Source organism: Myodes glareolus, chromosome 1, assembly GCF_982192425.1.
Source record: "Myodes glareolus chromosome 1, mMyoGla1.1, whole genome shotgun sequence".
NCBI lineage: Eukaryota > Metazoa > Chordata > Mammalia > Rodentia > Cricetidae > Myodes > Myodes glareolus.
The window spans coordinates 37,573,105-37,597,732 of NC_142026.1; the positions used below are offsets into that span (position 1 = coordinate 37,573,105).

Here is a 24,628-nt window from a genome sequence, read left to right on the forward strand (position 1 = left end):
TTTATCCAGTTTTCCTCTTTACAATGACATCTGCATGTGCTATTCAGAAAGTTCCCTTCCCTTGGCATTGACTCTGTGTCTCCTTGCTATCACACTCTGTAACAGCGAGAAATACAAGTCCATATTTCCTGTGTACCCAAAGTTTAATGAGAAAACCAGAATGGGGACATACCAAACCTACCATACATCACAGTTGAGAGAAAAGAGGCATTCATGAATCTGTCTTGGCCATATTTTTTTCTGCTAGAATTATTTTTAAAGATCTTCCTTATTTCAGTAGTTGTGTAATTGTTCTTATTGTCTTATTACTCTTTGCACCATAGACTTTAACACATAGAATTATTGAGTTTGGATCACGGATCATGGACATTTTAGTAAATTTTAGTAATATGTCTAGTATTCAGTACACTATTATAAATTAGCATTTGTATTATAAATACTTAAAATTTTGGTTTGTACTGCTGTCTACCCATTAATTCTGGAAACTCCTCTGTGACCCTCTGACCAGTTATAGTTAAGACAGCCCTAAGGAGGATGTAACTCAAGTCCTTGCCTTCCCCACATCTGCTCTGTCAGTTGGCAAATTTGTCACTTCTGAAAGCACATAAATTTGTTTTCCACCTTGCAACTCCGGACTATTCAAAGCTCCTTACCAAAGAAGCCATCTACATCTTTCTGGGAAAGGAATGACCATGCTGTATAGCTGGCCTGATTATTTTCATAATATATGAATGTTTGGAACTCAAGAAATTCTAAGTATTATTCTGCTGCAATAAATTTTCTTAAAGAAAATGTATTTCATGTTTTATGAGTCTGTACATTATAAGAATATTTTTTAGGAATATAGTCTGTGTCAGTTACCTCCCATAAAATAAAAATCTTAGCAACCTTTCTGGTATAGGTATGTTTTCTAGAAAGAAGAAAAAAGAAAAAAAGATGTCACCTCAACGAATTAAAACAAACAAACAAAAAAACAATATTAGCATTGTTGATTCTTGCTGGTGGGACTTTCCTTAATGATTATTCGTGATGGGCTAGTTGGCTTCAGCATATACCAGTTAACTCTACAACTCTTCAAAAGAAGACTTCCTCTTAAGAATTAGAAATTAAAGATTAAGAGTGTTTCCTCAAACATTTATGATTTCTACAAAATGGTTCAAAGCACCGATGAGAAACGGATACTTTCGGTGCAAAATCAGTGTGTTGCATGAAAATATTTTCTATGGGCCCATGCGATTTCAGTATGCTTGCAGAATTCTAATGAGAGCATAAGATCATCCACTATAAGCATAAGAGCATACAGTGTTGACTAGAAATTTCATGCAACAAATCATCCTCCTTTAAGTAAAATAAACTTGAAAAAATTTGTTACTCTCTAGACTAAAATTTGAAAATATTAATAGTAGTAGAAAATATTAATTTTTTATTAACTAATAAAAAATCAGCCCTCTAGTTATGAATGCTGAACTATAACCAGTTAGCATGCAGTGTTTCAATTATTCACTGTTATTTACATTTGCAGTTTGAGCAAGTACATTTCAAATCTTTAATAACATTATTTGAGTCTAAACTCAGTGTTAGGTATTAATGTTTAAAAAGTTCTCTCAAGTGTCATTAAAATAGACTGCTTAAATGTGAACTAAATAAGAAGACCCTAACAAACATGGCGATGTGAATGGAGGAGAATCTTAGGAGGCCTCTACTCTACAAAAGAAACCACAGGCAACTGAGGAAAGCTGGCAACTGGATAGGTGGCCCTTTCCAGGGAGGAAGCACTCTAACCGATTGTCCAATAACAAATGTTTGGTCCTGTAAACACACAGGTAATTTTATATGGGCTTAGCAGGTTTATTTATGAATATATATGCGTCCACAAACGCATATATGCATGTCATAGCATTAATGAAGAAAGGCTGTGACTTTGAAGGAGTGTAGAGGAGGGTATTTGGGGTGGTTTGAAGGAAAGAAAGGGAATGGAAACATGATTAAAGTACAATCTCAAAAACAAACAAGCGAAAGTATTGTTAAGATGACCAAGGAATCAGTGTCCATACAACTGATTAATGAGAATCTGTTCCAACAAATTCTTAATAACTTGGTGACACTATCTCTTTACAACTTTATGCTTTGCAGAAGAGGGAATGGATCCTTGTGCTGATGTCATCTCTACATCAATGACAGAGAGCAATTTATCTCTTTAGCAGCGTGCTTCAAGCAACACAGTCTGCTTTCATTATGAAAACAATCTGACCTTGACAGTGAAAGTCTATACTGGAACAAAAGCAGTCTATGTTCATAAGAACTGACTAGCAAGAGCAGTACAGTCAGCCTAGACCTTACATAACAGTCCGCTGGAGTCACCCACATGGTCTTTCTGGGACAGGATGGAGGACAGAAGCTGAAACTGGCTTTGTACTTGACAGTTTCAATAACTGGCATTTGATTGATGCTCTCATCAAAAATAAAATTCTTAACAATGGGAATAAAGCTGGTCAGCGCCACGGCTGTGTTGAAGCCTCCTGTGAAAATAAGATGCAGCATGTGTTTGCGCAGTTTCTCAGAACAGAGGTGTGATTTATCACCTAGGTGCTTTTGGAAGTGAGTCCCATTGTGCTGCCTTTGACACAGCTGTGTGTGGTGGACAGTGTCAGAGCAATTATGAGGAACGGAAATCTGAAGTGCTGGGACCTCAACTTCTTACCGCCAAGCCACGCAAACACATCCACAAAGCCTTGGCGATTAATTTTTCTTTTACTCCAACAATTTAATTACTCTTCACTAGGACAATTTAGAAGCTATTTACATTTCTCTATACAAAGAACTCATTTTCTAATATTGTTCATATATTTTAAGGTATTAATTTTATAATTGAGACTAAAAGCCTTTAGAGTTACACATAAGCAAAATATTTTTAGGGTTAGAAATCCATTTCATATAAAAAGTTTCTAACATGTTATACGATATTTACTTTGCCCACATATATTCACAAGGTGATATTGAAAGACAAGAATTTTATTATTTTTCTCCTCTGTGTTTTAAGAAACCTGTTTGTTTTCTAATGAGAAAAAATATAAGGATGTGGATTTGGGCAGGCAGGAAAGTTGGGAGGATCTGGGAGAGTTGGAGGAGTGAAAAACATAATCCAAATATAATGTATGAAAACAAGTTTTTCAACAAAAATAATTTTGGTTCATGACATGGTCAGAACCTCAATTTTCATCCTGAGAATTGTAGCGGCTAGCTATTGGCAGTGCAAGCTCCATAATATCAGTAACAATAATAAAAATGGTTGTTCATGATCAGTCTCCCAGGAATACCTCTAAAACTTACTATTATCCAGCTCAACCGCAGCTAACCCACTTCAGAAACAGGACAAACTATAACCTTCTCTTAGTGTTAAAGGATAAACCAGGGTCTGGGACAGAGGGAGCAAGGACCCTGTCTCTGAGCCACCTGCTAAACTGACACTTTCAAAAAACTTACTGGATGCTCGATTCAATCTGCTTTTTAAAAAATACTTAGGCAGAATGTGCACATAATCATTGTGTAAGCACACTGTTTGCTTGAAGTACATGACTGATGATTTAATGTGCATTATCAATGATCCAAATACACCAAATATTCATTTCCTTATATATAAATTAGACTATTTTAGTGCAGATTAGTCCTATTTCAATTAGTATGTTATTGTTCCCTTTTCATCCTGAAAGTTCAGAGAAACATTAGTTTCTGGAGTTAGTTGTGAACTTTGTACCATAACTAGAAGAGTGAATCATATAACGACAAAGATAGACTGGTTTGCTTTCTAAAGAGAGGCAGAAAGAAATAGCTGGAGTGAGATGAGTCTTCTCATCTAACTTAAAGGGGTTGGGGAATGGGAGACCACGATCACTATATTTATGGGTTTTTTTTTCAATTAAAATAGAAGAGCAAACTGCAAAAAAACGGAGAAACACAGAGTAAAAACCATTGTAATGAATATAACTTATGAACCAAATGCATCTGCTTCCTGTAGCTTTTATATGCACATGACACTTCTGCTGTGATTACTAAATTGCAGCATGGCATTTGAAAGATTATTAAAATTAGAGTTTTTTCCCTATGCTAAAATGTTTAGAGAAATTTTGGAAAGTATCACAATCACAAAATACTGTTCTAAATTAATAGATTAAATAAATTACTTAAAAATAAAATGCTTAAAAAGATATTGGTAGATAATATGCAAAAGAAAAATAAGTAACTAAATTATATTACTCAGTTGCTATCTCAGACCATAAGACAAATTTGTAATGGTTAGTCTTGATGTTCTAATTAATACACTCCAATTGCTATTTTAAAAAATCTATGTATATATTTTAGTTTTGAAATCACAATATTATTATATATTTCCCCTTATTTTACTCCTTTCAAATTCTCCCATCTATGCCTCTTGCTACCTTAATATGTTACAAATTTATGACTTCTTTTTTATTATTGTTGCTCTGTGTGTGTGTTTGTCATGTGTGTGTGTATGTGTGTGTGTGTGTGTGTGTGCGCGTGATTGTTCCTCAACACATATGTACAACATACTCTATATGCAAGGTTTCACTTCTGTGTGTGTTTTCAGGGCTGATCATTTGGTGTTGGATAACAAATTGTTCTATTCACTGAGAAAAGATATCTCTCCCTCATTCAACCTACCTTAGATGGATGTAGTTATTTTTCTAGGAATTAGGACTCATGAGCTTTGCTCCTTCCAGGTTACTATGTTTATTGTTGTCATTATTGCTCAGGTCATGTTTACACATATATATTTGTGAGGTTTCAAATGGTGTAGTTTTTGTCATTCATAGGAGATATTGTGGAGCCTACTTCTGATTGATACATCCAGTTACTTTTTCATCACAATTTGCTCTTAAATTTTACCACTATACTATTATAAGAAGGTGAAATTTAATAAGTATCAACCTTGCAACTTAGTAGATAATGGGAACAAGCTGATACATATCAGCTAAATTACTTAATTTATTGATAGAGGATATGTTATAAGGTTCTGTTCTCATTACCTGGATTTGAGCCTTGAGGGACAGCTTTCCTCTTCATCATAATTCTCCAAGGAGAACATAATTTCTAATTAGTATATAATTACCTCACTTTCATTATTTTCTGTGTATGTTTAATTGCTCTGCAGACAACTCCCAGCCATACTTTAAAGAGATGCTTGTGTATACGTTTGACCTTTTTCAAGAGGGCATCTTCCTCTCTGCTTAAATGTGATCCCATCCAACAGAACATGTTAAGAAACCTTAGTGCTTCCTATTACATATGTAGGGATATCAATACATTGATCCTTGCTGTCTTGATAAGTAGGAACACGTTTTAGTTACTTTCAATAGAGAAGCATACGACCTGTGAGAAGAACACAGAGAAACAGAACTCAAGACATTTTTGGGAAAAAGAAACAGAGAGGGGACTTGCATACAACTGGAACTTTTAAACTGAGATTGAGAAAGAAAACACAAACTGTAGACAGACCACAGGGAGAACACCTATCCAGGAAGTAACCCAGTAACCCACATTTTAAAATGTGTCATTAGCATTTCGATCACACTGAATCCACTCATGGGAATGCCTGTTTAGCTATGAGCCACACCTAAATGGTCATATTTCTTAGTATAGTGTAAATAATGGAAGCCGCAAAAAAAAAAAATATTGTGACTAAAGTTTAATTCATTGACAAAATAATGCTGCCTCGGGTAACTCATCTGAATATTCTCAGAGAAATAGAGAGAAATACTCTTTCAGAAAAAAGTTGCCTTCAATTTAAAACAACTACTATGCATCATTGTCTTGCTAATCAAAAAGATTAAACTAGGGCACATGCTTTATAGAGAAATATTGCAGTTATATTGCACATAGGTCAAAAGAGAGGCCATATGGGAATGTTTGGGAATAAGCTAAAATGAAAACAAATAAGTCATCTTCTGAAATTATTTATAATGAATATAACGAATATTTTTCCTTTTCCAAGTCTTTCTATTTTGTCTTAAAAAAAAGAAAAAACATGACTTTGAGTTTATTCAGTACTCCAACAAAATCTGTTTGAATGCCTGTGACAGACTCAATTTCCTCAAGTGTACCTAGGAGATATTTCTGCCTATGCTTGATTGGACACTCTGCTAGGATCTGACCTGAATCACACTTCTGAAGACTAGCGATGCACCCGTGAAATTTTCCCGAGAAATACCTTACATTCACACAGCACTTTATCTGTATTTGCACAAGATTACGTAGGCAGATTTCCGCATCTGAATGATAAATTCAATAAGTGAAATTTGAATTTGTATTGTCATTAGTAAACTGAAAGAAAATGCTTAATTCTATAAGGCATGAGGAATTTATGTTGTTGGTGTTGTTAAGATCTATACGTAACTGTCACAAAATCTAGCACACCAAGTACTCTATGGTTTCCTTCCCTTTATAAAAACATTTCTGTGACAAAGTTGAAGTCTGCCACACACAGATGCCTCCTGCAGAGAGATGAGGGCAGAAATTGTCCATGTTTAGTTCCTTCTAACTTAATGTCTCTCTCCTACCTTAGTTATAAATTATGCTCCTGTGGCATCTGTAAAGTAATAATAAATACAGGTGCTTTTAAGAGTAGATGACAAGAGAATATATCAACTGCTCAGCAAATTTCTGGAAACTGTAGCTCAAAACTGCCTTCTTCACCATAATTTTATTTGAAGAAAAATGTAAAACAAGAAATAATGATGCTATCTACACAACTGCAAATGAGTTAGGATATTATGTCCTATGCTGAATAGGAGAAGCAGTGAGAAATTTAGTCCCTTGAAATAACTAATGCAAAGGAATATGTTTTCAACACAAGGTGAAATTACTAGAATAAGTTTAAAACCATATCAAATAACAACACAATTATGAAGTAGGGAATTTTTGTTATGTATCTGATAATGACGACATGTAATTTCTGAGAACTGCAAGCCATTCCAGGTTTCATTTGAGTCAGGGATGTATCGAGACTAACGGAATTCACTGTATGTTGAAAGTGTGGTTTGTGTGTTTCTTTAGGTAGAACCACATTTTGTTTCCAGTACAGCCTTGTTGTGTAGCACAATCCATGAAACTGAAGCTTCTTCTACCTCAGTTTTCCCAGTGCTGTGATTAAAGGCCATATTAAACCCTGGAACTCCATTTCATGTGTGAATAGGTGACAAACAGCGTAAATGGAGTAAAACAAATAATCACTTTTCTGTTACATAAACTACAATTAATGTCTGAAATATTAACATATTATATGCACTTGCTAGTATATCTTCATATACTTACCAGCATACCAAGTAAGCAATGCCAACATACATAAATGTATATATGATCACATAGAGAATATACTTGTTCATGCTATTGCCAGCTTATCTTTTACCTGTACATTTATTTTGTGATCATTGTATTAACTTTTAAACATTTTGTGGCCTTCCAAATATAACATTAGTTTTTGTATTTTCTAAAAAAAATTAAGAGAAAAAGTCCAAAGTACCTATTTAATATATAACTTAGTATAATGTGTTATGAAAGCTGTACTAGTATACAAGCTTTCTGTGTATATATTATACATAAATAATATAAGGGAAGATAAAGGAATATGAATTTAGCACATACACATGCTTATTGCCTTTTAATATCTATGTAAGCAACAAATAGAATATACTTGATGGTTTTTTAACAAATTTATACTTATTAAAATTTAAAAAACTTTACTTTTATAGGAGTACACAAAAGGACTAAATCCAGCATCAACATGTCAATCGATCTGTCTGCCTAAGTGTCTGTCTGTCTATCTATGTATCTATGTATCTATGTATCTATCTATCTATCTATCTATCTATCTATCTATCTATCTATCTATCCATCCATCTATCCATCCATCTATCTATATATCTATTTACACATCTATATATTAACCTTTACATGCATGCACACAAACACAACTTTGTATACATGTTTGTATACATATGTGAGTAAATACATCTCTGTAACTGTGAGGAAGAAATATTTTGCTGAGTAGTAATTGTTTAAAAGTGTATAGACATGATTTTTATTCCAAAACGTACTTTATACTTTAAAATTGAATATTTATGAAGGCTATTCCTGCTTTCATAGTAAACAAAAAAATTCAGTTAGTTTTTAAGAGGCTGTAGACAAGAAATACCTGGGAATATTTAAGGAAACTGAGCACAGAAGTGAGCATGATATGAGAGTTTTACATACCCTGTATACACAAATTTATAGTTTTGAATCAGTAAAATTCAGTGAACAAAGAAATGTAATTTTTATTAATATCTTAATGTCGATACTCATTGTTTAATGGTTAGAATATGTGGTACATTTACACAATGGAGTACTACTCAGCAAAAAAAAATAATGTTACTTGAAAATGGATGGATCTAGAAAACACAATATTGACTTAGGTAACCTAGACCATAATATATACTCACTCATAAATGATTTTTAGACATTAAGTAAAGAAAAACAGCCTACAATTCACAACCCCAGAGAACCTAGACAACAAAGAGGACCCTAAGAGAAATATACATGGATCTAATCAACATGGAGAGTTGGGAGTGTAGGGATCATAGGAGAGGGTACAAGGGGATGGTAGAGGAAGGGAGTTCAGGTGGAATTCCCTTCTGTATGTTATGAATGTGTTTTATTGCCATCGGTTAATAAAAAACTGCTTTTGGCCAATGGCTTCAAAGAATATATCAAGGCTGGAATAAATATATAGAGAGAGTGGGTGGAATTAAGGAGATGCCATGTAGCTGCCAAACCTCACTGTTAGGCTTCAACCTTGTGATGATGCACAGATTAATAGAGATGGGTTAATTTAAGATATAAGAGTTATCTAGCAATACACCTAAGAGATTGACCAAGCAGTGTTTTAATTAATACAGTTTCTGTGTGATTATTTTGGGTCTGGGAGGCTGGGAAACAAACAAGCGGCCTCCTACTATAGGGAGGGGAGTGGAGAAAAATATAGAGCTCTATAAAGACAATAAAAAATAAATAAATCTGAGATTTAAACCTGTAAATAGTTTTATCCCAAGTTAGCATAGCAAATTCCTTACTAATAAAATTCCTCAAAAATTCTTGCCTCAGATGAATGTGTCAGGCTTTGCTGATTTCCCATGGGAGACCTTACCTTTTCTAAGGTGTGGATGGGAGGGAGTAAACTCGGAGGAGGTATGGTGGAGTGAGAGGAGGGAAGAAGGGGCAACTGTGGTTGATATGTAAAAAATGAATAAAAAATTTTAAAATGAGGAAAATTTCCACAAAGAAAAAATGGATAAAAGTTAAATTAAAATTTAAAAAAAATCTAAAATAGTCTGCAGAGAAAAGGATCAGCTGACCCAGGGGAAATAGGGACAGCATGAGAACAAGGCCACAGAATCGACTAAATGGGACTCTTGGGGGCTCTCAGATTTCAGTGAACCTGTAGGTGTCTGATCTAGGTCCTTTGCTGAGTAGTTTGGTGTTCTTGTGAGATTCCTAACAGTGTAATTGGGGGCTGACTCTGACTTTTGCATGCGTATGGGATCCTTTCCCTCACATTGGGTTGCTTTGTTCAGCCTTGATATGATGGTATGTAGCTGGTATTATTGTAACATATTATGCCATGTTCATTGATGTCTCTGGGAGGTCTACTCTTTTTGGAGAAGAGACCAGCTGATGAAGGGGTGGATCTGAGGGAGAGTGGATGTATGGAGGAGAAACTGGAGTCAGGAGTTAGAAGAAACTATGATCAGGATGAAATATATATAAGAAAAAAAAAGTGATACTAAAGAAATTTCATTCAAAAATGTACAATGACTTTAAAAGACATTGAAAAAATTCTATCTCACTATTCAGCATGTGAATATGAACTTCTATATATACAACACTATGTTCCCTGGGTAGTGACAATGAGGGAAAGCTGGCAATTGACCAACCCATCTACCACCCAGGCAAAGAACCAGGGCTATGAGTCGACCCACCCCAAGATCCACAGAATCTATGAACTGTTGGAGCATATGAAGGGGACTAAGCTAGAGATCCAAAAGAGAAGGATCTCCATGACACAGGACAACAGAATATCCGAAAAAAGCCCGAGTGAGAGCCCATTAGCAGCGATGTACCAGAAACCAGAAGCCTCAAGTCCGACCAATGACTCAAAAATGCTTGCGTCTAAGGATGAATGGATGGGATATGAGAGAACAAGGAGAGACGTGGGACCCAAGGCATGATGTGAAATTCACAAAGAATCAATAAAAGTTCAAAAAACAGTAAGATAATCATGAAGCCCATGAAGCATAGATTTTATACTATTTCCTAGGGCTTTGAAAAAATAGACAAAAAAAACCCATTCTATAAGTTACTAAATGATGATTAAGCCTTTAAAATGAAAATTCTGAATTCAGTGAAATGTGGGCTATTTTATAGTCAATTTTTCTTATTCTTGCTCCATATTCTGATAGTCATTAGATTTTAATCCCAAATATTCACTCATCTACTAGGTTACCTTTTGCTATTTTACATGACTTCTCGATTTTTTTTTCTCTGGTTTCACTTCAAATGACTTTCAGAGATAAATCATACATTACAATAAAACCTAAGACTTTCCTGAGTTTGGGGGTTGTTAATTTATATTTTTAGTGCCAAAAAGCAAAACTAAAATTAAGTCAGAGTTTAAAGTTAGTTTCATTATTTTCAGATAACATAGTCTCACTGTGTGAGAACTTCCAATTGATCCTTATATTCAGGGACCTTGATACCCTTCACTACTTCAACATTCTGTCTTTAACTGCAGCACTCAGAAAAGTCATTGTGTTTCAGCCAGCATCATAGTCATACTCTATGGAAACTGTGTTCTGCTCCCTTAACCTTTCATCAGTCAGTCAGCACCAGTAACCAATAGAGGACCTGAAACTATTTCGTTAAACGGTTTAACCACAGGTTTTCAGATGAAAAAGCCAGTAGGACTTACCGCTCTAAATATGTAAAGCTCATCTTTTAGATTTTGATCTTGTTAATTTCAGATAAGTCTTGTTTTATCATTGCCTTTTAATCTTGTTTTACCAGTGCTTACAGTTTATTATTCTCTTTTAGGATTCCAGCTACACCAAACATGTTGAAATGACACGACACACTGCCTGTAATGTTAGTTTTATAACTCCTTATATGCATTTGATTTTTGATACACCATCCCCACAAATTTCAATCTCATTTGAAAGGTGATTGGCTACCCCAGAACTATTTTTTATGCATGCCACCTTTCAGGATTCAAGCTCTTTACCTTAGAGGAAGGTACGCAATTATATGAGGAGGAATGTCATACTACACCTTCTAGCAAAGTCAAGAATTACTCCGGTCAAAACTACAGAAAACATGGCGACCACAGCTTAACATTTCACACATTATGGCTATCAGATTTATCTCAAAGCTCTTTGTAGTACAGCACTTACTAATTACTGAAATGGTTTTCAAAAAATAATTATGTGAGAAATATAAATAAGATGAAACATCAAATATTGACAACTGAAGGAAAAATAATTGATTTCTTTTTACACTTAAGCATTTTTACAAGGTGAAATAAATATAACTGTTGACTTAGTTACTATAAAGGCAAAGCAGGAGATTCACTTGAGTGTCCCAGGGGTTAGTTGCCTGCCCAGGAGAGAGCAGATACCTTCAAGCACAAAAAGAAAACAAAATAAGACATAAAAATGTCTATAAATCTTTAATTAATATTTTTAAGTGTATTTGTTTCTAACTGGTTAATAACTTCAACTGTACAGTTGAACTTTCAATTTCATAATTTATTTTGGTATTTAACTGCAGAATATTAGCTAGAAACTAGTGAACATATATCAGTTGACATATTAAATTTGCTTTATGTTTATTCTAATCAGGAGTTCATTATGTGGTTTCTTGTCCTAATCATCTATCTCTGGAGAATATATGTCTAAAATTAGAAAGAGATCTATTTTTAAGAACAATGTGATACTCAGCACTGATATGAGTTTTTAACATAATGCATTCAAATTGTAATCTCTGTTTGAAATATATCATTCTTTTCAGTCAAATTTTAAAATAAAAGGATATTTGCTCATTTAGAAATAAATGCTAATTTAATTATAATCTAAATGAATATATATATATATGAAACCTCTCATCAACCATAGTAATGCATATTGAATGATTTGATCCAATTATAACATTTAATTGTGAAAAGGAGAGTGCCACATAAGAAATTCTGGAGGCTTAAATGGAAAATGGTAAACATTTTCCGGGAAATGTTTCAATAATAAAACAAAACAAAAAACTTGAGAATAGTTCCTATTGTACAAAGAAACTATTTTATCTCTGGACTTGGATCATTTATTTTTCTTTTAGAAATTCTATTCCTGTGTTTTTGTTCTCCTAAACCTGGTCTTTATGTCCCCATCCACCATGTTCAGCCTATATCTTCTTTTTCCCTGTGAGTAAATTAATTAAAATATCTGTTCATGTGCAGGATATGACATCCCACATTCAGAAATATTATTGTACTTCATGCATAATAAAGGTGATTCCCTCCTTGCAAAATCCCAAATTACTTTCCCAGCCTGTGTTTCAGTATTCACAATGGGCTCTGTGTAGACTCATTTCTCATTTAACTTTCTCTTTCTCTCTCTCTCTCTCTCTCTCTCTCTCTCTCTCTCTCTCTCTCTCTCTCTCTTTCTCCCCCTCTCCCTTCTTTTCTCTCCCCTCTCCCTTTCTCTCTCTCTCTTCCCCTCCAAATCCCATGTTATTTGTCACTCCAGTCTGACTTTTATCACCAATCCGTTCTTTATTAATCTTTACAGTTATTATTTCTTTTTAAATCTAGTCAAATAATAAGTCTGCATTTTATACTTTTGTGAACTTGAGGACGAAATTACATATCCCTGCCAATATGCTTTGCTACAATGTTGCTGGAGCATCATACACCTGGGGGTCCACCATACAGTCTCTGCATTTACCAATGTTTTCATATTTACATGTACAGTATTTAATACTTAAGACACACTCGTAAACAAACATATATTTATCATGAATCTATTTATTTAACACACTTACTCTGCACATAATATCATTTCTTCTTTTTAAGTAATGGACTTTTCCTTATACAATTTTAGTTATGAACTTGTTTTCTTAAAAGGGAAAGGGTGCCTTAATTTGTAAAAAATGGCAAGTGTGATACTAGTATGAAGCATGAAGATATGTAATCTCAGTTTAATTCCTGTCTTACTGATTGGCCTCTTACATGTAGATAGTTGTTCTTTTAACAAACCTACCACTTGTTTGCCCATATCATGGCCTAGTAGACATTTAGCATATCTTCAGTTTTACTGCAAATTCTTATTACCCTCAGTCACAGAAAGAAATAAAAATCAATACTTTGTTCATGAGCAGGCATCAATGTAAAATTCAACAATTTGTGTTTCCAAAGCGAGAAAAAAAACTAAGTACACAGATAAAATTCATATTTGAAAATATAGAAAGCACTATAAGATAATTAAAATGTGTTTATTGTGGAGGTCTTACTGATATTCCTTCCTGGCTAGAGAAAATCTTTAGTTACGCGTTCCATTGTGCCAAGGACAGACTGGTCCTTTCCAGCCACTTACCCTCTGACAGCATGAATAAGTCTCAGTGATGGATAGGCAGTCCGCACTTTCAGCTTATTCTTAAGGATTAATGCATTAACCCATTCCACGTGCTTCTCTCCTCCTTTGACCATGAAAGCAGGGATCCAAAGGACACTGTCATTCAGCATGGAAAGTCTATGCACAAATTTCTCTCTGTCACTCTCATTTCGAAAGCCTCCAAATGCTCTTTGCACAACTGATGGATTCATGGTAATAAAATCTGATTTAGTCCCCACATCCGCAGCAAACTCCACCACGGGAGCTAGATTACACCTGAGGAAAAATTAATGGAAAAACGAAAAATAAATATGAAAAATTCACTCGTAAAATGATGTGAATGAAAAGAATGAGGAACTAGCAAGTTTTTATCAATAAGCATATCAAAACAAAACAAAAATCTTTCCAAATAGACTGCCTGACAAAATTACATGTTCAATCAACAAAATATTAGAAATATTACTTTCAATAAGGAAGTTAACTCCCAGTAGAGCTCCAGTTCATCTATTATATTAGATTATTTTTGTCTTCACAAATCTGTATAATAGAAGTTCATAATAAATGGATTTATAAGGATAAATCTACAAGGGCTTTGTTGTTATGCAGCAGGAAATCTAAGAGATATGTTGTTCACGTAAAGAAAACATAATGTACTTTCTGGTTGGCTCTGTCCTGTTTGTCGGACTTGAGTCTTTTCAACACCTTTATAATTATTGCCGAATAGTTTGACTTTTTAATACTCTGCACTAAGGGAGTCTATACCATTTGTGTGATACTGTCCACTACCTTCTATAGACCTATATAGTGAATAAAATAACAAAATAAAGTTATCTTTTTCAGCCCGACATTCCGAGATTTTAGATGTGTAGGAGAAATGTCCTCTCTAATCCTTCTAAGGCTACCCTGTAGATTCTTGCATTCCAGGGTCTTCTGCATCCCTGGTTTCATATCAAGGAAGGAAATAGGATATGTTTTTCTGATTTTTACCATGGAATCACGATGCTTTACAAAGAATCTACACCTAACTTTATTCATGCAGCTTGATCTCATTCTCATATTGAAAGACCATGTAGGAAAGTATCTTGAATACATGCCCAACTGATTTGTGATGCTGTACTGAATATGTCATATTAATCATGGATCAAGAAACCCTTAATACACTTATTTTAGTTTGTTGGAATGCATGTTTCAATTAGTTTGTAAAAGAACACTTAGATTTTCTTCAAACAAGGCTTTTATATTCTGTCAAAGAAAAACGTCTTTCAAATGCATTCTATCTATGCATCCATGAAAACACACCTGCCTATATCTAAAATACAGCTTCACTTTTTTTGTAAATCCCTGTGAAAGAATGCATATAGAACTTATAGTTCATTAGTTTTACAAAATTCTTTATTTCTCTTCCATGAATTTGCACATCAATTAAATTCCAAAAAACTTAAATCTTAATTAAAATGGAAATTGTGTATCCTACTGTAGAAACATTGTCTTAGATATAAGCCTATATCTCTCTTAATTAACATATGTTATCTCATAGATCTCTTACAACTTTACCTATAACAATAGATACTTTACATCTCACACTATTAGGTAAAGTCTTTATTACCCAGGGTGAGCTATTAAGAGAGGAAAGGAAAAATATTAACACTTAATATTTGCATATTAGAAATTAAAGGTTATATTTTAATATATATTTTTATGCACAATGTGTCATATAATAGAGATTTTATCTTTTCTTAGTCCGTGTCACTAATTCAGTTGAACTGTAAATCACTTCCTTTATAATGTAGACAGTCAGAATAGGATAGCCCTGAACACTGTTGCACTCGGAAAATAAGAAATTCCCAGGACGATGTACAAAAGAATAGAAAGTATTTAATACTCTAATGTGAACCATTGTCAAAAAATATGTCATGAGAATTATGGCATACTGAAGATCTAACACCTGATATTATTTTGTTTGAATTTACTGGGTAACAGGGTCTCCATGTAGCCCAATTTGTCTTCTAGCACCTATAGTTTTAGCCTTATATGTCTACACTATCAAGGGTAACCATGCGCTCCAGATCCTTCTGCCACTACCTTTCAACGGCTAAGACATCAAATGTTCACAGAAGCATCTGAAATACTAACACCTGCATCACACCAATATTTAGAATATCTAACATGTTAATCAATCTAATCATAATGTGAATTTGGATCCTGTAGGTAAAAGGTTATTCTAAGGGTTATTATTATAGATGCTACCTCGAGTAACATCCATGATCACAAATTAACAGTAAAGCTGACAAGATTCTGTCAAGATAGATGACACCATACATATCTTACTGCTTAAAAATAAGAAAAAATCCTACAAAATCTCAGAAGATGCTTTGTAGATAGCATCTTTACTTCATGATACCAATAATATAAAAATAATCAGAAACAATTCTGCTGAAGAGAGGGACAGTTTTTACTGCTGAATCATCTACTGAGTGAGAAAGAGTTATGATTATTCTAGGCTTATATTTCCTTATAGCCTAAAGACTCTTGTCCAATCCCATAATTCCTCAGCATGCACTATTTTAACATGAACTAAACATAGTTCTGACACACAATTGTGTGGACATGTACCTGATAAATGAACATAATATTTAAGCATATTATAAATTCTTACTCATAGACCCAGAGATTAATGCATCTCTCAACCCTCATTGGAGAAATCTCTATGTGAAGTAGACAGTCATTAACACAGAGACCCACATTGGGACAAGGCACACAGAATAAGGAACTGTGGTAGGCTTAGTCCTAAATGAATCATATATGTCACACCCCTCCCTCCTAGCCTTAATGATCATTTTGAAAGAAGAGGAAAGGTTATAAGGTCTAGGGATGATGGGTAAATACTAGGAAGTTTTGTCCTGATGATACAGTAGGAAAGATGCAATATGAAGTTAGAGGAATTTTAACAGCATCAATAAACTCTATGAAATCTGAAGCGAGATCCAATCCCACGGGAAGAGGAAGAGTGGACACAAATTCCTACCCCGGGAGCTATAGCCAGTTGATAGATGCTGGGGGTTGTGGTGGTTAGTTCTTTTGAGAGTATTGCACTTTGTAAGTCTACTACCCTGCGGTGGAAGATCACGTATCCAACGACGCTTGTTTGAGACTAGGGTTGATCTTAAAGAATAAACAACATGTTTAATGCAAAAAAAAAATGAAGTTCAATGAGGAAAGTGATGACTTAAAGAACATTGTATCTCTGTGAATGCTAAAGTCTGTATCCATAAATTCTCACTAGCTTGACTGTCAAAGGGCATTGAGACCTGCTGAAGTGGGTGGAAGAGAGCTTATCCACACAGAAAGAGCTATAGGGGTGCAGAGTGGGAGAAACAGTATTCTCTGGAAAGAAGCATTTCAGTTGGTAATCCAGTTCCAAATGCTGAGCTCTGAACACATACATATGCGTAAGCATCATACAGACTGAGAAGGTTATATCTAGGAATATATGTGCATATATATATGCACATAAAAAATTAACAAAATAGGTGATATGATATGAAAGAAGAATAAGGAGGGTTATATGGGAAGGTTTGGAGAGTGGAAAGGAAAGGGTAAAATGATGCCAAATATTATAATCCCAACAATAAAATTAAAAAAAGAACAACTGGAGATGGTAGAATAAAAAATAAATTTAACCATGGGATTTTAACAGCTTGAGCATAGACCAGTCAGGCTTCAAGAAGAATGGTAATTTCAGTAAATATGCTGAAAATAAGGAGACAAAAAGATACACCATAAAAAGTAGCTTATGTTGGCTATAAAAGGCCATTTTGTCACTGTTGTGGAAGTAAGTAGCATGTTTCCCCCCAATGGAAACAAAGAATAGAACCATGTCTATATGTAGCTGGCAAATTACTATGCAGATAAACCAGATATCTAGTCAAATAATTTGGTGAAGATCACATATTTAAGTAAAATATTAAATAAGCTACTGTAATGAACCAGCAGTGATTCCCTGCAGCAGTCCAGCCAACTAGTTAGCCTAGATGCTGTAAGCAGCAATGTTGCTGATAAAGCAAGACTGTAACTGTTTCTCAATACAAAGTTTCAGTCTTTTTAATTATCTTCTTTGAAAGTGAAGAATGTGGGATTAAACAAAGTGCCTCAATAAGTTATGGGGTGCTGTGTGGTTTACTCAGTTTATTCTTAACATTGTAAGACAGAGATGGCCAATTTCAGAACGAAAGATCTTTATAAGCCAAACTACTGTGAAGATATGATCAGTTAATAGCAATGAGTTCCTTTGTCTTTAATGAAATTATTTTCGTATTTCCAAATTATTCTTAACAAATAAAAAATTTAAAAAATGCCCAAACTTGGAAGCCTTGGCAAGCTTATTCTTAACTTATAAATTCTCTAATTCTACATTATTGGCACAGCGTTTGCAGGAATGAGATGGATCCAACTTCATTGAAGTATTGAACTTTCTACTGTAGCCCCATACTGTAAATGATTGTTTTTCTATAATCCTTATGTGAAAAGAAAGTGCTTCTATTTTTCAAGGCTAAATAAATTATCTTATAATCCACAAAGAAAGTAATGATTGCTGCATGTATGAATTCTAAAGGATCATGGAACTCCCAAGCAAGAAATTACTTATTGGATTTTTCATCATTCTCAACAAGTCTCTTATATTATGTTTCTATATTCTAAATAAATAGGATATCTCTCATTCATTCATTCGTCGAGAACTCACTGTTCAAACATAGCACTATGCTCAAAATGCTTCCCTGGCCGTTTTAATGGTCATGTTGTTCTTCAAGGATATGATTAATCCCAAATATAATGTGGACAGATATTATCAATACTGTCAGCAAAAACTTGGACATTCAGTTAGCCACTGTTTATTCACTCAAGTGTTTCTTCTTTCAAATGTACAGACTTACTCACTGAAGAGGCTTAGCTGAAACATGATGTTCTGTGTATCTGGAAGGTGTTAGTTAAATACTTATACAGGGTATATTAGATTCAAAGAAGTGGCTCTGATTGGGTTGTATTTGGCTATTTTCCACCCCTGTGGTTAATATTCAAACAAGCTCTTATATATAATATATATATTTTTTTTTTGCTGTGGCCAAATCCACCTACCTTTCTTTGAGCTAACATTAATCTCTCAGTCATAGCTAGTGTTAACATTTGTCAAACCATATCTGTCCCATAAAGGAAGCTTTTCAGGCTGTCTGCAATCTTCTATCTTAGTTCTCAACTTGAAGAGTCAAGCAAACGGACAGAGAAAGTCTTCCACCTGTCATATTTTAGACTTTATGTTGATCTCAGTATTGCTGATATAATTGGAATATATGACTTGCCAGTCACTCTGCATTTCCTGGGTTGACGGTCTGAGGCTCCATATAGACTTAAAACCAATAAAAATCAAATGCATGAAAGCTTTTGAAGAAAATAATTATCATGCATTAGTAAAAATGTCAAAAATCATCTGATAAAACTTTTATATATGAAACGGAAATCCACCTACATGCAGGTATTGCTATCTGTAAACAAGGTGTAAGAAACAAAACAGGAAAGTCATGTGCTTTCACTGGGCAGGGTGCCTTGTTCTCTCTTTGGAGAGATTTGGGAGAGAAAGGTGGAAGGATGTGTGGAAGGAGTGGGAGGAGGGGAGGGAGTGAGAATTTGGATTGGTATTTTTTTAAGTAAAAAAATAATAATTAAAAAAAGAAGACAAAAGAAATATATGCATTTTCCATAAGGTGTTGCTGTAGAAACATACAAACACACAGAGATAACTACCACATGTGAATGTTGTTATTGATATAGTAATTGATGAAATCCTCAACTGGATATAAATGCAAAGATGACATCTCATGAAAACACTGATGAGTAAAGACATAAGAATTTTAATTTTTTTTAACAAACTTGGGTAATCTTTTGCATTACTAGGAAGTATGGAGTGAATAGTGGACTTCAATGTCTAAAGAATCCCAGAAAGAAAATGCAAACTCATTTTAAAACGGAAGTTTTATGCACAAATAAACATGTTAGACTGTCATTTTTGTACTTCAGTTAAACAAAGATGGAAATGTTTATAAGTGTGACAATCACAAGGATATTCTAGAATGAATGATTTGACAGCGTGGAGTGGGATCTCCTACACAGGAGTGTGCCAATCAACTGATGAAGCACTTTATTTAAATCAAATAAAATTTTAAACATGCCTGATATTTGCCCAGGTTTGTGTTAAACTTGAAGAATTAACAGGCAGTCGTCATCATTTTTATTTTCATCTACCTCTACCAGTGCACTCTACCTCAAACCTATGTGACTGACAATAAACTATTTTAAGTTTCCAAGAGTTTAATTGTTCTGTTTTATATTTTATCTCTTTGTACATGCTCAATTAAGAAACAGAAAACATCACATATATATACATATATATATATATGTGCTTATATTTACATGTATTCCATATTGAATAGAAAAATATTCAGTAAGCAATAAGGCAAGTATAAAGCTTCATTGACATGCCTAATTGTACTTAAAAATGAAACTACAAAATGAAATTTAATAATCAGAAAACCGAAACTATCACATTGAAACTTAGTAACTCATGTATGATGAGCAATTTATTGTGATTATAAAAACTATTTATGGATCCTGATCATGTGCCAGAAACCATCTTATTGGTTTTGCAAATAATATGGTATGATTCTAAAATAGTCTCATAATAGAGACACCGGTGTTAAACATTTCCATTGAAATAAAAATAGAATCAAAGAAAAATTGCTCAAGACTTCATGTCCTATAATAAGAAGAGGCAAATTTGAAGCTCATGATCTTTCCACTGTTCTTAGGTTATAGGCAAGTTCTAGAGAGGACTTGGTCACAAGTTTTGTTGCAAGTAATGTTGAGAATGACTATAATTTCCAGCATACTACTGATCCCAAAGTGTATTGGCTAAAGAGGAGGTCTATTTTCCTTACTCATCTATGGACTCCTTCCCAAAAATCATGTGATTTTTTTCAATAAGAGTTGGCTTAGGTGAGAGGGATGTGTTAATTTTATTATGGAGTTTAATGTAAAAATATATATAACAAAATAATTACGTTTCTATTCATCTCTTGCAAAATTCTATCATATTAAAAGCATGAATATTATTTTAAAAGTATAGGAAAAGTAACTGATAAAAGAATAGTGAATTAGTTTTGGAATACATGTATTTCTCTGATGACAGATAATAAAAATGCCAAAATGAGCTATAAAGTATATTAAATAATTGTATGTGTAATACAAAAATGTTCACATCTTCTGGGACTTAAAGCATGACACTTAAACAAAACAAAATATCCCAAAATTTTAGAGGAGGAAAAATCAGGACATCATTATAGAATGTTTTATTGAAAATCCACAACTTTCATTAAACTCAAGCTTCATATTTATCAACTTTCTCTTTTGGTCCTGGTTAATATTTAGTGGTGTGGCTAATTCAAGTCAGCATTTGTTTTTCAAGAAAGATTCAAATAAGGGGGATGGGGAAGATTGAAATACAGCAACAAACAGGAAAAAGGGTGAGGTAGACACCACATGGACAATGATTGGCAAGGATTATTTTCCTTTACTAAAACCTAACTTATTGTTTAGTAATCAAAGATTGTGTACTAAGCAGTATTGGAGACAAGGAAAAGATGACTTCCATTTCTTCTGTGTCTTTACATATTTATAGATGAAAATTCTGAAATGTCAACAGACCACAGAGCTCAAAGTAGGGCACTATTCATCTGGTTCATAACCTAGTCCTCATTACCTCAGAGTCTCAAGGTATAAACTCAGGGAATATTTAAGCTTTTGTCCCTCACTTATCAACAGCACACATAACTGCAAGACAATATGTAACAACAAAATACCAAACTTTTAAAATAGTCTTTCTAGAAAGTAAGCTACACCTAAATAATCTTTAATGAAGTTGGCTTCCTAGGATGTCTGTGTTCTATAATTCAAGGTTGTCCTTTCTCTCTCTCTCTCCTTTTTCTTCTCTCACCTCTTCTGTTTGTGGAAAGTACTTAGAAACCAACTTTAAGTAACGTAGATGGGGAGTTCTTTCTTGAAAGGATGATAAAATCACCATAGCCTTCTTAGATCTGTTAAGCCTCCAATGATCTCCTGCCAGAGCACTTATATACATTTAGAAATCTCACTGTATTCAAGGCTTCCTCTCATTGTTTAAGGCCATAAATAAGAACATCTGTTTAGATCGCTTGATCACATGGCCCTCCTTTGTTGTCAGGTACAGAATTAAAGTAACTGCTTTTAGTTTTGCAGCTGACAGCAGGCCCTTTATTGAGTGAGTAGACCTATCCCAGATAAGAAGATTGGTAAATCAGACTTCAAGCAGTTCCAGAGAGCACCGAACGTCCAATTAGTCACTCAGCATCCATATGCAGTGGCTGCCCATTTCTAGAGATTTAGTACCAGGCACCCCCATTGCCAGTACACGCCTTGCCCCTTAAGTGAGCCGAATGATGAGTCCTAGCCGTCCAATTTGCACAATGAGAAAAATAACCACCTATCATGATGCCTTTTGCATGAACTCCTGTCTCCTACTGAACTCCTCCTAAGCTGGCTCTGAAACCCTTCAGATATGCATGTACACAGGAAAACACTGTCTGTAGAGTTCTCTTCGCTCCTCTGAGTCATTTCCTGTTTCCTAACTGTTACTCCTGCTGCCCCGACAAGAGCAACATCTTAGAGACTTCTCATACTTTTCCCACTTTCTACTCTCTTTGTTTCTGATGGTGTGTTCTCTCCCATTGCTCCTCCCTACCCCTTCCTTTTCACTCAACACTGTTTCACCTTGGCTACCTCTTGCCTAGATTTCTCCTATAACTTCAGTGAGTTTGTAATTTCTAATTTCATCTTCCTCTCATCTTTTGTTAACATTTACTATTTGTTATCATTCTCATTTGCAAGGCTTCAAATAAGTGAGATTTTAATACTTATATTCCAGAATTTAATTCAGGTGTTTTTTATAAATGACAAATTGATTAGTTAAGATTAAGCATTCATTGGCAGGAGTGGACCTTCAGAAGTAAGTCTCAAATCATAGGGTAAGCAAATGCCACACTTGGACCAGAAGCTGTCTTGCTTTCATTTGAGACAATGATAACAATCTCTCTCTCTCTCTCTCTCTCTCTCTCTCTCTCTCTCTCTCTCTCTCTCTCTCTCTCTCTCTCTCTTTCTCTCATTATCACACTGTTTGCTATGTCAGTTTTAACATTGGACTATATATTCCTCAGATCGTATCTAATTTTTTTATGTCATTCACTTACCAGTAGTGAAGTAAATAATTTGCTACAAAAAAGACAGGTAGTTAAATAACTTGCCTTGAGTGTATGAGATTCTGAGTTTCATTCACAAACCCACATGAAAACACCAAGTGTAATAGTATACACATATGACTATGTGATGTGGAGGCAAAAACAAAGGATATCTGGGGCATACAAGTCAACCAGTCTAGCCAATTCAGTGTGCTTAAGTCCAATGAGAAGCCTTGTCTAAAGGAAAGAGGTGGTATTTTTGAGGATGCCATCTAAGTTTGTGCTCTGATTTTTATGCACACTTGAACACACATCCATACAAATGTGCACACATGTACATAGACTCATATAACATATTTGATTAAACATATGGAAATATTTGGTATCCATAGATTCTAAAATTCATTGCAAACACTCAAATATAAACATAAACATACACATACACAGAACTATCAACATCTAATTTCTCATCAACACAACAAAGTACAAAAGTAACATAATCATAAGTCCACTTCCCTAAGGAACAACCTGGGTCACACAGGGGTTCTGAGTAGCCCTTGGTCATTTGTCTCAGAGCCAGCGCAGCAGAACTGTCAAAGTACCTAATCTATGCTAAAACATGTTGGTTTGAAATAAATAATTAATTAAATGCATAGTTATAAAAATGTACATTTCAGTTTTAATCTTTAATTTTATACTCTTTGTTATAATTGCCGAAATCTACCATTATGATAATGAATCGTCAACTATGAAAAATATGACCTTTTTATTTCACCATTTTCATAAATCCCTAAACTCTATCACATCTTTTTGTCTTTTCACAAATGTGAACACAGACAAGCACACACACACACACACACACACACACACACACACACACACCACACCACACCACACACTCCCAAGGCCAGCTTTTACTTGAATCATTATAAATAGCATATTCCCTGATATTACATATAGTCTTAAAACAAAGTGTATCTGATAAGCTCATTTTAAATAAAATGATTGTCTTGAATTTTATAAAGGAATCTGAGAGAAAAGGCTAGTAGTTCACTGCCTTTGCCTTAAAAATTTACTCATAATTATTTTAAATCAAACACCACATCTGGACTTTGGCCTGATTCTCAAACTCTGGGGATCTTACAGATATATAAGCTAAACAATAAAGGTCACCTAACTTCCTGTCACCACACACACACACACACACACACACTGAGATGTCTTTGCTCTATATGATTTATTTAACACTGGGTCCTGGAAACTCAATGTAATTCTCAGGAGATGCAGACATTCTCTTACTATCTAAGCCTCTAGGACACTCTTGGGTTATCATTGTGTCAGCATGGACATTTCAGTTTCTAATGCCAGAAGAAGGAAACAGCAACTTCACATCCATTATATCATTCTTATTCCAATAGCATGTGGTGTAGGTATTGTCAACAGTCACACGTTAACATGACTGAAAGACCTCTAACCCTCCCCATATTGTTCTTGCTATCTCGTTTTTTTTTTTTACAAACTTCTCAAAATTCTGTGCAAAACAACTTCCCTGAATACATTCTGTCTTCTCTAGTCCTTTTGATATTTTCTTGGATGAGGTACCACCAC

General features: G+C 34.3%; 1 protein-coding gene across 1 annotated transcript in view; it reads right to left on the bottom strand.

The window, feature by feature from the left end:
* Positions 1–24,628, bottom strand: part of St8sia4 (ST8 alpha-N-acetyl-neuraminide alpha-2,8-sialyltransferase 4) — a 91,217-nt gene that overhangs the window by 35,123 nt on the left and 31,466 nt on the right. Inside the window, exon 4 of the mRNA XM_048441987.3 lies at positions 13,686–13,979. Within this exon, the coding sequence (XP_048297944.3) occupies positions 13,686–13,979 (294 nt within the window). The remainder of the gene's footprint in view (positions 1–13,685; positions 13,980–24,628) is intronic.